The sequence below is a fragment of the Empidonax traillii genome, unplaced genomic scaffold (assembly GCF_003031625.1).
Source record: "Empidonax traillii isolate 1590-97213 ecotype Southwest subspecies unplaced genomic scaffold, ASM303162v1 scaffold140:size1466565, whole genome shotgun sequence".
NCBI lineage: Eukaryota > Metazoa > Chordata > Aves > Passeriformes > Tyrannidae > Empidonax > Empidonax traillii.
In genome coordinates, this window is record NW_020955333.1 from 816,314 (window position 1) to 830,851 (window position 14,538).

At 46.2% G+C, this 14,538-nt stretch overlaps 1 protein-coding gene across 5 annotated transcripts in view; it reads right to left on the reverse strand.

Annotated features, from left to right (window-relative positions):
- Window positions 1-305: 305 nt before the first annotated feature.
- The window catches only part of PCYT1B (phosphate cytidylyltransferase 1, choline, beta), a 41,114-nt gene continuing 26,881 nt past the window's right edge, over window positions 306-14,538 (reverse strand). For 2 of the 5 annotated variants that reach the window (XM_027884224.1, XM_027884222.1), the window contains exons 5-9: window positions 14,133-14,211; window positions 10,846-10,988; window positions 8,449-8,637; window positions 7,092-7,183; window positions 5,380-5,533 (exon numbers count right to left, since the gene is read on the reverse strand). In XM_027884224.1, the coding sequence (XP_027740025.1) occupies window positions 5,395-5,533; window positions 7,092-7,183; window positions 8,449-8,637; window positions 10,846-10,988; window positions 14,133-14,211 (642 nt within the window). In that variant the 3' untranslated portion in view covers window positions 5,380-5,394. Of the gene's footprint in view, window positions 3,252-3,916; window positions 4,244-5,379; window positions 5,534-7,091; window positions 7,184-8,448; window positions 8,638-10,845; window positions 10,989-14,132; window positions 14,212-14,538 lie in introns of those variants that run through there. The other 3 variants (XM_027884225.1, XM_027884223.1, XM_027884226.1) reach the window with 3 other exon arrangements.

Here is a 14,538-nt window from a genome sequence, read left to right on the forward strand (position 1 = left end):
TTGGGGTAAGGGAGGTCTCAGACTTGTTGGTGTCTAAGGCTGCAACTCTCCAGCTGGGACAGCATTTCCCTACCTTTACCTTGCAGCCAGAAAAATGTGGGTGAAGGCAAGGAGAGGTGATCCTGTCCATGTGGAGAGCAGCACCACAAGCAGCAGCATTTTGGGCAGGTTGGCAGAGCTGACCTAGTGGCATTTGTGGGGTACCAAGGATAGGGGTAACAGACATTGTGCCATCACTGGGGTTTGTGCTGGGGCTTGTGTTCACTTGTCCAAAGGTGCTGCAAAATAACAGGGTGAGGCAACTGTGTTTGTCATACACTGTTTATTTTTCATGTGGAGCTTGGCTGATAAATAGGACCGAATTAAAGCAACACTTGTGAAAAATAAAACCCAACCATGACTCAGAAGTGCAAAACTGCCCTCCGTGTGTCCAGAGATGATGAGGTTCTGGTTTGCTGGAGACAGCACATGAATGTACCAGCAGGGCAAAGGCTTCAGCTTATTGATATCCTAAATGCAAATGGACACCTGGTACAGTATATGGCTTTGTTGCTGGGTACCCACCTGTGACCCTGAGAAACAGCTTCTGATAAGAACAGGTCACTGGTCAGTTTTTCTCCAGTTCCCATTTGCAAGTTGTGGTGCTGTCTCCACTCAAATCACTGAGCAAGGGCTGCTGAACATTAAGGGCTGTGAAACTAAAATGAACAAAAAACAAATGCTAAAGCCAAGGACAACAAATCCCTGCCCACTTCCATTGCATTTGGACATGGCTCGTCGCATCAACAGCACCAGTAGAGAGCAGACAGTTCCCGTGGTGGAGGAGTGTTTTGTGATGGGAAGACTTAAGACTTGCAAAGGATCAGAAAAACAAGTGCATCCCAGGTATGAAATTACAGTAACAGGTTGCCTAAGGCTGAGAAAGGTCTTAATTGCATCGTCCCATTGGGCTCACAGCTGGCGGCAGCTGAAGTAGCTGTGGCTCTCCCTTTGCACTTTCCACCCTGTTTCCTGTTCATTTCTTTTTGCAGCTCTGTGAATAAGGAACTAGCTTTATTCCAGATGACAAAGTGTGGCACAAGATGCTGTACTTGTGGTCGTCTGATAAGGGTCTGGCAAAATGTTGCCGAAGAAAAATCAGTTACCCTGTAGTGGGGGAGGGATGAAAGCTGTAGGGAATGAGCAGAGTGGAGGGCTAACTTCATGCCTGGTACCAAGGTCTGTAATTTACCTGCCCATAAAAGTATCGGGAAGGGATAGAGTGAAAGAAATTTTACCTACCAACCTGGTCACACTCAGTGAGGTAAGGACAGCAGCCTGGGAGGCTTGCTGCCAGCAAGTACAACCACCCCCTGTGCTGGGGCAGCCTCTTCCCTCAGTTGTTTTCCAAGAGCCACCTGGAGCCCTCCTCTCCCACTGCTTCCTGTGCTGTCTATGCAGGGGATCAGCAAGTGCTGGCTGGTGCTGCCCACAGTGGCTGCTGTATCCCGGTGGGTTTGCAGTTCCAGGCAGCCGTGGCAGTGATTTCACTGCTGCCCGAGGCTGTGCCCAGCAGGCTCCCCGTGGGCCAGGGGCGGTGGAAGCCTCGTCCTGCTGGCCAGACACCAAAGCTGGTGCTGGGCTGGAGAGCCTCCAAGTGCCCATGTGCTGAGGCAGCTGTGCCAGGTGAGCCCGGGAGCCAAATGGCATCCTTGGTGCCCAGCCCACCACAGCGCTGGGGGCGTTCCTGTGTCTGGGGGGCAGAGGAGCCCCAGGGCTCGGAAATCCTGCCGGTCTCTGCAGCCACCACGGCAGGTGCCAGCTGAGGGGCTGAACATGGAGCCAGGTGTCAGGCAGGTCTGGCTTTGCCCAGCTGGAAGAACATCAGGGAAAGCTTCACTCACGTACCCTCCCCGTGTTTCCACTTGGGGCTGGACAGGTGTCACAGATGGAGAGAGAAAATCCTTGTGCCTAATCCTGTTTAAAAGGCTGCGTTTTTTCCAACTTTTTCTCCGTTTTAGGGTAGAGGAATGGCCTTGGGATCCTCTGCAGGGGCAGTGTGTCTGTGAACACACCTTGTTGAGAGTTTGATAAGTTTGTTGAACTGGCTGAGTACCACGTGCCAACAGCAGCACTGTTTGCTTGTTGTTTGCTGATACATAGCTGGGAGCAGCAGGGATTCCTAGGAGGCCACATACAAAGGCCTCAGAATCCCATGTGTGTTTTTTAGAATTCACCAGTCAAAACCACAACTGTCATCTATTTCCCATACCACCACATTGCAGGTAGGGCTGTCTTTTCATTTACTTTCTTTCCTTCAAAGTGCAAAGCCAGGGAGCAAACCAGAATTGATCAGGCAGCTGTTCAGGCACTAAGAATGTGGAGAGCAATTTGGTAAAACAAAAAGCCTGACTATGCACACCCCATACAGAGGCTGTCAACAAGCGGCACTGAATATATTAAATGGATTTCCACCAACTTGCCTGGAGAGCTCTCCATTTCAGGGATATGGTTTGGGCTCTGGGGCAGATGTTATTCAAGAAGAAAAAAAAGTAAAACTTTATTCCCTGTTTCTGAATGTATTTGCTGCAGCAAAGCCATTCCTTCATGTGCCAAAAGAGCTCAAGGTCAGCAGGGTCTGGTACAACTACATCTTCTCCATCCATAGGCTGCAGCCCACACGTGCCTGTGTGCTGGGCTGGGGTCAGGAGCCAGCAGGGCTCCTCTGCCAGCCCCCCTCGGTGCAGAGCTCCTGCCAGCCTGGCCTGGAGCAGCGGCTGTAAAGCAGCACAAGAGGGACAGGACTGGCACACAGGTGTGTTTTTGTCATTCCCTGGTGCTGTGTCTGGCAGGTGCTGCTGGCTGGGCCTCCAGCACTGCCAGGGAGTGGGGATGGGATAAGCTCTTCCTGAGATCTCCCTTGCTGTGCTCCAGTTCATTTTCAACATTGCCCAGAGCACGATCCCTGCTGTCAGAGATACCCCTGGTGTTCCTCAAGCTTCTCCCCATCCAGTGGCTGAGTTCATAGCTTGTTCTTCTGTCTCATGGTTAAAAAAATATATATTTTATTTTTCATCCTCATCTCCCTCGCTCATGCTGCTGAGGGAGGCAGAGGCAGCTTTTGGAGAAGAGGGAGGGGAGGCCTTATTGATGACCCAGGGTGGAGATGGAGAGCGGGATGGAGAGCGGCCTCGTGTGGGACTGCTGTTTGGGCTCTGCCGGGGAGAAAAAGCCTGGAGCATTCGGCCACTTCGTTCCTGGAACATCTGCTTCTGTAAAAGCAAAGTGAAAAGATGCTCTTTGAGTATTGCACAGGGGGAAAGGGATGGCTGTGGGCAGGCAGGGGCTGCACTGTGCCTCTCACCTGGGCGAGAGCAGGGAGCCAGAGCTCTGGAGCACAGCTGGTTTGCCTCTTCTCCTGTGCTCACAATAACCTGGCTTTTAAGTGAAAGTTTTCACCTCAGCTGGGACACCTCCAAGTGTGAGAACACAGTGTGTACTGTCCCAAGCCAGCTCGGGGGACTCTCTTGGTATTTTTTGTATGTGTTGGTCACGCTCTTAAAAAGTCAGTTTTCTGCCTGAACACCTGTCTTTGCTCTATTCGTATGGAATACTGGGAACACTGCCCCTTCCTTGGTTACAAACTAGTAACCAGGGAAGGCCTAGATTAAAACCACCACAACACCCAACGTTCCTAGTTCCCACGACCTTTTTTCCTTTTAGCATACTGATACAGACCACCCTTCTCCTCAGCTTCCTGGTTCTCCCAGCCTTTATTCCTCTTTCCCTTCTCAAGGGAGACAGCCTGGTGCCTGCCAAATACTGGCAGCTGCTTCCCTGGCTACCTGGAGCAGGCAGCACCCAAAACCATAAATGTGGGTGGGAATGTCAGAATTTGGGTGTCTGTGTGAAAAGAGAAACACGTGCAGGCTCTATGTTCTGCTTGGAGCTTTATTGTCATTTTTGCTTTGCAAAGCTGAGTGGAGGCCTGCCAGAGCTGGTGGGGTGGAAGAGACCACCTCTGCAGTCAAGCACTCTGCTACACTAAGGCAAGTAAGTGCCTCTACTTGTTACAGCAGCTATGGGGCCTTGCATCAGCCTGCTGGGCTGGGCTACAGAAGATGTGGCATGTGCTGTGCAGCTGCTGCAGGAGTCAGGTGGAAAATGCCAAATCTCAGTGCCTTGCTGCTCCTCCTGGGGGTGGGGAGTAAGAAGTCTCAATCTTGGCTGGAGCACTGGCAGTCAGGTCACAGGTGATGCTCGGCTGGAAAGGAAAGATCCAGCCCCGACAAAGTTAAGTTGCCATTCAGGTCTGAGAGGAAAATACTTGTGCAGAATGTATGCTGGGTTTGCCTGTTTGGGCAGCTGCAGACTTAGCTAAGTTTTCATCTTGTTCCTTCTCCCCGCAGTGACTCTGCTCTGTGCTGACCTTCCTCCCAGCCAAGGAGCCTGTGGCTGCCCATCTTGTTCCTCCTCCCTCTCTTTGAAACTCGGTATTCCCTGCCAGCAGAGAGGCCAATGCTGATTTTCCCCTCAAGTTCCTAATGTCTGCTAATCTCAGGTGTTGAAAATCAAGCACAAATACTGAACTTAAGTGTTCCCTGTGAGCTCCCTCTCCCAATTAACATCTTTAGCACATTGGCCTTTATTGACTTAGTTTTAGAGCCTGGATGTTGCTGCAGTGCGGAATGGCAGAACAGTTCCCGCCTGGAGCCACACGTACCAACATCCCACGGTGTGTAACCTTCCCCTGCACTATGCTAGGTCCAAAATAGCCAAGACTTCCTAAAATCTCAACAGTTAGCAGATGGTAGTTGCTCCTGATAAATGGTGCCAGGAATGGGGGAGGATTTCTGCGGCTGAGAGCTGTGAGGATGTCACCAGGGCTGGCAAAGCCCCAGAGCCTGTTTGCAATTCAGTGGTAGAGGTGCAAAATTTCTCTTTAGATCATGGAAATTTGAGGTTCTGTTGGCTTGACTTAGTCTGTTTCACCCTCTTAGTGAAAATGACTCCCAACAACCAAAAAAAAAAGTTTGGTATGAAGTATCTTCCCTGGCCAGTCAGAACACTATGACTTGCTCTTGCTACTTCAGAAAGCTGTGTAGTATAGTGGTGCTTCATGGTGGTGTGGTGCCAGCGCTGGGGGAGATCCAAGTGTCCCAGCTTGGCTGGTATCCCATGTGGCAGGGGGTACTTGGCTGTACCTCGGGTCATCTGGGCCAGAGAGATGGAAAAGGAAATCCCACCTTCCTGCTAAGGCCCTCAGCCAGGCTGTGGGACACCTGCTTCCCAGTCCCTGCTTCAGCAAAGGCTGTGTGGCTTGAACAAGCTGGTGTATTCACACCTTCAACAGAGTAAGTGCCTGGCCACTCCCAATTGCCTCCTGTATGAGTGCTGGAACCACCACGTGTCTGGCTAAAACCACAACTGCTGCAGGAGGAGGAGCTGATATAATTCACCTGCCTCCAGAATGCATCTTTCCCTCCAGCTGTGCCTTAGCAGGGGCAGTAAATCATGCCCTTTGCAGGCAAGATGCTCCTTGGGCTGTTGGGTGCTGAAGAAGTAGAACAAGTGTTAATGGCTTTCTGAATGCTGGAGGGTTAGACAAGGCTGCATGTGCTCTGGACCTTTACCAGAGGTGGGAAAATAATTTCAAAGTCTTAATTTAAGTTCACGTACACCCAATCAGTCCAGGATTTCTTTTTGGCCAACTTGATTCTGCAAAAAAATATTTTGCCCTTTCCTGAACTTCACTGTCTGTATGTTGATACTCCTTTTCTTTACAAAGCAAGTGCCAGCTGGGTGTTACAGAGAACTTGTGCTTTTGAACTGCTGATTGTTCTGAGGCCATGTTTAGGTCCAGGCTGCAGACACATGGTGTGGCCTAGACACCGTCCCTGGGTTTAGGTTGCAACCTCTAAGTCTCATCTGAGTCCTTGCTGATGTTTGAGGTGCTGCAGCTGCAGCTGTTTCATCCCCAACTGCCTCTGTGCACTGAAGCTGACCCCTTGAAGGGATATCTCATCTGGAGGGACACTTCTGAGGGAGACTGGCATGGAAACCCTGCCCTGTGAGCTTTGCTTTCTCTCTGCTGACCTCAGTTGTAGGTGCCTGCTTATGCACATCTGAGAGGAGGTAGAATGGACCCTGCTGCTTTCCACTTCCAGGGAGTGGTGTCTCTGCCACTGGGCTCTGTGTGCCAGGCTGTGTGGTGGTCCCTTTGCACAGCACACTGAAGTTTCATGCCACATTAGTCATAATTTCTGACTTCTCTCTGACTCTCTTGCAGAAAATGTACATACAGGGGATTGCACAGGTGGGCAAAATTGCCAATGAACTATAGACATCTTGACATTGAAAACTGACATTTTGACCTTTTTCACAAATGGGCATTTTTTTGTGGCTTACGTGGCCCTTCCTTTTAGAAAACTGATGCTAGCATAAAGCATATTATAATAATTATTTGTGAAATAATAATAGCATATTAATGGCATGCAAATTACTGATCTAGGAATCCAGCATGCCCGTAATGATTCCTGTTCTTTTAATGTCAACATTAAAAGCCACATCTAACTAACAGTGATAAGGCAAATCAACGTTAATAACAGTTTTGACACTAATAGTAAGTTATCATTATTTTAAAAGTCTTTCCTGTTGCCAAGGCTCAAACTGATTTTAAAAAAGCCACACCACCTCTCAGCTTGCTGTCACTGATGCTTTTCCTGCAACGTTGTGAGATGATTTCACTCCTCTTGTTCTTAACAAAGGTCCCTATGACTGCACCAGATGTCCTACTCTGTGGTCAAACACTAACTCAGGAAATATCTTAGAGATATCTTAGCTGCAAATCAGCTTTTAGCTAATTGAATTTGGTAAAATGTTTTATCAGCAAAGGTTTTTAAAAATGCTGTTAGCGTGTCGTGTTGAGTGGGTAGAGCCAGGGAATGGATTCAAGGATTTTAAATTCTTTTCTTCTCTGCACAGCCAACCTCATCTCACCTCCTGTGGATTTTATGTGCTCCGTTAGCATTAGTTTAATTTATTCAGCACCTATGGCCACAGGACCATCCCACATGGGGAACACACACCAAGCTCTAAGGGCAGTAACTTTCAGGGGAAGCTTCAAGTGGATGTGGACAATGCTGGTAAACCTGGGCCTTTCATCAGAAGAGTTCCCTTCTTGCCCTCCCCAAGGAACATGACACTGTCAGTGAACAAACTGCTAAATAAGCTATGTATTTATGTGGCTGGGGTCTGTGTTATTCAGTGACCACCTGCCTTTGCATGGGACAAAAGTAGCTGTAAGATTATAAAGATACAGTCTCTGTTCAATTTTAGGGTTTCCTCAACTGAGTGGCAATCAACATAGCAAGTTGGGCAGTGCACAGATGAGAACTCCATAACAGGCAGGTACTGTGTGCTTTGGTGGCACTGAGCTGTGGTGACACAGCAGTGATGTGGGCTACTTAATTCACAAGTGGTCTGTGATGCTTACTAAGGGTTTGTTTACAAACAAAACCTCTGCTGAGATCCTTTCAACAGAAGGTGCCTTTTTCACTCAGAGTTTGCAACCAGAGCAGCACATCTGAGATGGTGCCTGAGCTGGAGGGGCCTTCACCCAGCTCAGCTGTGCAGAGAGCTCATTGGAAAGGGACTGACTCTCAGCAGGAAGGTCTAAGAAGGTTTAAACAAATGATAAATTCTGCATTCGAATTGAGCTTTGTTAACAGTTGGAATGTTGCAAAATGAAGTCCTACAAGAAAACAAAGCTCCTTGAGGTGTGGCAAGCTATCAGACTGAAAAATGGGGGCCGGAACTCTTTTGGGGCTCTGAAGTGTCACCAACTCACGACTCAGTGTGTGACTTTGGTTGGAGCAGGTAAGACTCTGGGGTTTCTCCCAAGAAAGAGGATGTTGCACACTCTCAATTGCCCTTCCAAGGCACTTGGGGATCTTTAGTAAACAGGCTTTGTGAAGCCAGCATGTACCAAGGAGAGCTTTGCAAGTGCTTTAGTTCCACCTGAGCCTTTCCTGCTGGCAATTGGATAAGCTCGGACACTTGACATGTAAAATCTTTTCTTAGCAAATTGTCATCTTCTAATGCTGGGTACAGAGCACGAAGAGAACTACTTCAAACCTTTTCAGTGGTCCTGTTTCCCCCACTACCTCCAGCGTGTCTCTCTGACGTTGGTGTGGTTGCATTTAATGCTAACAGGACCAATAGACTGCATTAGGCTGTTTACTCACCTTCACAAAACACATATATTATCCCAAAGAAGCAACAGCCAGAAGCAGCAAATCCTTCTGCTACAGTATTGGTATGCATTAAGGGCTTCAGCAATCAGGTCTGGCATTATCCTACTGTGCTGGATTTTGAAACAAAGACTACAGCAAAAGCATCTGCTCTTGATCTGTGTTACAGAGGAGAAATAAAAACCACTCAAACTTCCTGGGATGGCAGAATACCTACCCAAGCTCCGTCAGGTCCAAACAGCTCTAAAAAGTTGCCAATAAATTCTCTGGACTTTTCTTCCCATTTCTGAATGAGGTCATGGCTCTTCTCTTCCACCTTGTAAACAAATTCTTTTGACTTTTCCTCCACATTCTTGACTTTTTCTTTCATTTTGTCCACGTGGTTTTGAAAGCGGTATTTCTTCTCCTGTTAAAAGTGTGGTCAGAGTTTAATAAAAACCTTGGAAATAATTAGCCACTGACAGTTGAGAAAAAGAAAAAATTGCATTAATGTATCACAATACATAAGGCCTTGGTTAACTATTCCCATAACCATTCCGCCTGTATTATTATAAATGCAAGTTTAACACCTGTGGAACAAAGTGCACAAGGTACATATTGAAAAGACGTCTTTTGTGACTACTGTGTTCAAACTACTACATGAGTCTTCCTCTATTTCCAAGTGAATGCACTTTGAAAATTCTAGGAATCTTGTGAAGGATACGTGTCAGAAACTAACAGCTCAGGCTTAGCAATGGGCAAAAGGCAAATCTCCCTGGGGTTCCTAGCAAACACTGCTGACTTGCCAGCCTGGATGTTGACTTGGACCAAAATGTCTCTTTGGTTGGATTCTGCAAGCAGAAGGAAGACTCTCTTCACTGCCTGGCTAATACAGGAGCTTCTGGCTGTAACACAGATGTGTGCAGGCCAGTGGATTGTGGCCAGCAAACTTCACAGAGGAGAGAGCAAACTCCTAATTGCTAAGTCACACAGAAAAAGAGAGGGATAAAGAAGATAATATTAGGGAGCTCTCACCTGTCCAAGCTTCTGGAATACTTCAGGGTTAAAGGGCTTTTGCCTTGAAACATTTCTGTACTCCACAAATCTATGGCACATGCAGCTCATCAAGGCCGTGCCCTCGAAGGTGTGATGGTCTCTGCACAAGCACAGATCACTACTGGCTTTTAATTCCCTCTCAACTTCATTTAATGGGCACTTCAATTTACTTCAAGAACAAGCACTGTTTAGTGCTGAAGTGGGGTTTATTCTAGCTCACAAATCACTAAAAGAACTGTCTTTGCAGGCCACAAGCACAAACAAAATCCTCAAGGTCCAAAGAAACCAAACTCAGTCTGCACCTAATACATGATCAGCTCTTCCTTTAATGAGGAAACCAGTGTTCTTCTGCCTTGGTGAAATCCTGGGAGTCTAATTTTAAAACAGAAAAAGTCTCTGGTGCAAATTAGTATTTCTGCATTTAAATTACTGTAAGCTAAAAAACCAACCGCCAGAAGGGTCTTCAGGATACATCAGTGCCTGAGACAGGGGAAAGCATACCTTATGCACCACTATCTTAACCTCACAGCTGCTGAAGGATAAATTTGAGAACCTCCAAGCATCTAGCATGCCTTGTTTTAATGGGTGTTTGCAGTAGTGATCCTTCTGGGTGGAGTACTTACGAGTACGATTTTTAGAGGTGTAGAAGACCTCAAAAAAAAGCTCAGTGAAATAAATATTTATGCCCTGTGATCTGTGATCTATCTGCCAAACTACAAAATAAGAAACAGGTAAACAAAACTCTCACAAAATGACACAATTCAGTCTTTCGCAAGAGGGTTTCCCAGCTCCAGGGACGGAGGTGGGAAGTCCTGCTGTGAGCCAGCTCACTCACAAGGGAGATTCCAGTTATGTGGGTTATCTTGAGGCCTTAAATTAAGACTTGAAACAGAAAATGAATGATGGTAAACTCTCATTTCTGTAAAGTGTTTACTTCTCACTGGAGGGTAAGGGGCAGGTCTGTATGTGAAAGATGGATAATGTGAGCCATCCTTTCAAATGTCATTCTTGCCCTACCTATTGTGGCTTCTGAGCTATTCAGCATCGTTTAGGTACCAGCTTCCTAACATACTTCCTTGTCTTTTGAAAACTATTTTTGCTTTCCATAGTAATCTCATTGCTCTGTGGTTGGTTTTGTTAGGGGTTTTGTGTTTTGGTTTGTTTTTTTTTGTCCTATCGCATTGTAGAGAAAGTCTGGATTTCAAAATACTTGCTCTCTGTTCTGTCTTCTTCGAATAGGAATAAAAAAAGAAATCCTGTGTTGGGTGAGTGGCTGAGCAGCCTGTGGTGGGGGGGTGGGCTCCTTCCTCATGTGTCATTGTCACCTACAGCTCCAGGAGGAAGGGGGGAGCAGCAGCTTTGTTAAAAGCATGAAAGCGTAAGATGGAAATGAAGCTGCTAATTAATAGGAGCAATTAAAACTACCCTCAACTTAACAGTTTCTTTTAAATTCTTTTAAACTGAGTTCTTTCCAGCTATTTTAAAAGCAGCAGGAGGAAGAAATAATTTCTTAACCCTTCCTGTACATTGAGGGTCCTAGGAGAGGGTTTTTCAGAGGGAAATGCAGATCAGTACTTACACTAATAAAGCTGACATTCAGCTCTTTGGCGGTGTATCCTCGTTGGAGGTTGCGCCGGGCGTACACGTCGTAGTCCCGGACAATCCTTGTGATAATGTCTGATGTGGAGATACCTTCAGTTCTCTGCGTTGGCACAAACATTCCTGAGCAAAGTGGGAAAAGAAAGCCTGCTCAGAAAGCACAGCAGGACCAGGCACTGGGACAGGTAGCTGAGGATGAACACAAAAATGCCTGATCATAGCTAAGACGTTTCAATCCTGCCATATTCCTACTTCTTTCCTGTTGTTGCTCTGTGAGCTTGGGGAAGGCAAGGTTGCTATATAATTCTTTTTCCTCAGGTCTTCAGAAAGACTGAAGCTTGCCCTCTGCACAGTGTCAGCTGTGATGTGGAAGTTATTAGACCAGCAGGGACTCCTGAGCCAGGAAGGCCAAACTTCAAAGCTGTGGCAATTCACTGAGCAGTTCTTTTCATGAGCATAACACTTATTTAATGTTATATACAGGAGCAGGGTGGTTTGCTGTTCTCCTGTGTAGTTCCACTCTCCCCTCCTGTGCTGCACTATCTGACAGTCTTTGTTCTGCTGAGTAAAACAGACCAGCCTCTGGCCTTGACCAAAGCCAGGAAGCCCCTTCAGGTAAAAGATGCATTACAGTAACTGGAAAACACCCTGGAGCTGCCAGCAGTTTGTAACAGGGCGGTGAAGTGTAATGGTAGTGTGAACAAATGTGGTTACACTGTGGGGACTGAGGTGAGCCTGTTTCATGTCCATCCAGCCGTATCAGTAGCTGCATAACCACCCTTCCTGCCCTGACAAATCAGTCTCCAAGAGAATGGGCCATTTATCAATACTGCTAGTATTTTCCTCAACACAGCTGAGATACCCATTGCTTTTTAATTGCTCCTCACTGAGGCAGGATCACCTGAACTGTTAATGCAAGTCACAAATGCAATAACAGCAGAGTGCTGGTACACCTTAGTTTAGTAGTTATTTAGTCCTACAAAAAATTACTACTATCAGTTATATGTAATTGCAACATCAATCTGCTGATGAGAGAGAGAGAGCTGCGCGAGAAGACTGGAAACGGTTTTGAAAAAAGAAAAGTAATGCTTTGTCTTAAAGAGTGCTGAAGCTACTGGCAAATTAATTCTCACATGTTCAGTTGAAGTAGGCAGGCATTGCTAAATAATTTCACAGGGTTAGAAAAAGACTCAGAGAAGGAATCAAGAAGCTTAGCAGACTCTTGTGACTAAATGCTATGTGATATTTTTTCTTTCTGATGTCTAATTAATACTCTGCTAAAAACCAGATTACTTTAATCATGAGCAGAGATGTTTCCCTGATCGTGCTTTTCAGGCTTGCAGCAGTCACTCAGGAAACTATTTTTAGAAGCAGTGAAACCCACTTTGAGCCAGAAACCTTTATAGATAGGAGCTACAAGAATACATGAACAAAATCCAAACCCTACCTTTGTTAATCCAAAAATGGAACTCTATGTAAACATTACCTTTAGTCACTGATTTGGCTTTCATATGCTTCATGTGTTGGACTGATTCATATTTTCCAAACTAATTGTTCACAGATGTGCAGAGATTTAGTCAGTGCAGAGTTACCCAGCCCACTGTTGCCTATATGCCCTCCCACCTACTGAAGGGAGGGGGGAAATAAGAGCTCATGAGGATCTACACAAGGAGTCCACAGTTCCCATCCGCTTTTCCATTCTCCGAGAACCTGATTTGGGAAAATGGGAGTACTGGAACTACAGAAAATGCACAAATGCATCAACAGCACTGTCTATTTAAAACAAAACCCCTAAGAGAAAGGGGAAATTCATTATTGTAATAATGCTATTCTGGACTATTACAGCATTAGATCTCAAAGCTCTTCACAAAGAAGGTAACGCTATTGCCAGTTTATATGTAACAGAATTCATCCACACAAGACTCAAGATGGTTCTCTGGCATCTCGCCACTTCAGACAAACAACAGACCACAAGTCCCTGAAGCTGCAAGTCCATACTCTATTCTGCAAAGTTTGAATTTCTTATCAGCACATGTGCACTGCACCCATGCCCAGTGACAGCAGAGAAGGGTGTGCCAGGTTCAGGCACTCTCACGCTCAGTCAGATGCAGTGACACCGAGGGCTCCTGTCATGTTGTCCTGTGTACTCAGCACCTTACAGAAGAAAAGCAAAATAGCTGCCTGTTCAGCACCTGTGCTGGATGTGGCCTGGTGACCCGTCCTTACCAGAGGTGCCTTTTTTCCACTGCCTGGTGAAGTAAACTGGCATTGGCTCTGAAACTATCGAACAGTAGTTCCCAAAGGAGGGTTGTGAGTCTGACGCCACAGGGAGGTTCACAAGTGGAAAAAGAGCAGGAACTGCTGCTATAAAAGGCTTATTCCTTCAGCTCAGGTCAATACCTGGTCTGCTGCTGTCACTGTATAGCTTGGGAAGGTGACTTTGCACAACAAATTACCATTGGGTAGATTGCTCTGTAATTTTTTTAATTCTCCAATATACATGTTTATGTAGACCAGAAAGAGGCTGGATTCACCAGGGTTCAAAGGAGCATCTCTAGGGAGCAGGAGAAGAAAGTTATGATCTGTTCCTCCTCCCCCACTGTTCACTGTGTTGGGATAGCTGCTGCTGGTAAACAGCGGCTTAACATTATCTCCTCAGATTTAATTCAGCTTCCTTGAACTGAAGAGATACAAACTCCTAATGACTTCAGCACATTCATGTTCAATGTAATACGGCAGTCAACCAAACTGCTAAATATGCATGGCAAATTAATTACTCTGGTACAGATTTAAACCCTCTGCCAGTGTAATGAAAAGAACACTCAGTGCTTATCAGAAGTGGATCCTAATGACTCCTGAAGGGTGCCCGTGCTTGCCCATATTCAGGACTGGGACGTGTCAAGGAGTCATCAGTTGCAGTTGTCAACAAATGACTCAAGTTGGCTGGGCTGCTGTGGAAACTAAACTCATTTTCCTCCATTCAAAACTCTTAGTCAAGCACCATAAAATTGTTTTAAAAACCCAGATGGGACTTTTTCATGCCAGATCTGAATGGTTTCCTTGGGGTTATGGCAAGAATTCAGGAAAGGACATCCTCTGTGGTTTTACATAGTGCATCTTTCTGCTCAAGTCAGGAGTGCCTATCGTTATGGTGCAAGAGAATATATTTCTCTACTGCTTCTCTCCCAGCAGTTGTGGTTAAAAGGCTGTAAAAGAATTTGAGCTGAGGCTGAAAAGGATGGTGCTAAAATGTGAAGTTGTCCTTACCTGCCTCCTTTATGTGTTTGTATACATCATCCGAGCCAGCGGAAGAGTACGGGATGTCATCATGGGCTACGAAGTCAATCTGCCAGCAGAGAAGAAGAATCACATCCCATCATCACTGAATTTGGTTCACTGAGAGATTGCTGTGGAGGATCACCTCTTTCCTGGACTTCAGCTAATTTGACTTTGACATTCTGGTCCTTAATGCCATCACCTAGAATACTGCACTATATTTAGGCCTCAACTGCTGTGTTGCATGATCAAATATGAAAGAACAGAAAGCTCGTCTCCAGAGGCACTGCCATTACCACATCGCTCTGACTGGCTCAGTGTGATGTGCTGTAGAAAACCTAAAATTCACGTGCCTGCTTTTATTGCTACTGGAAATGCTAAGGCAAGTGGCAAAGCC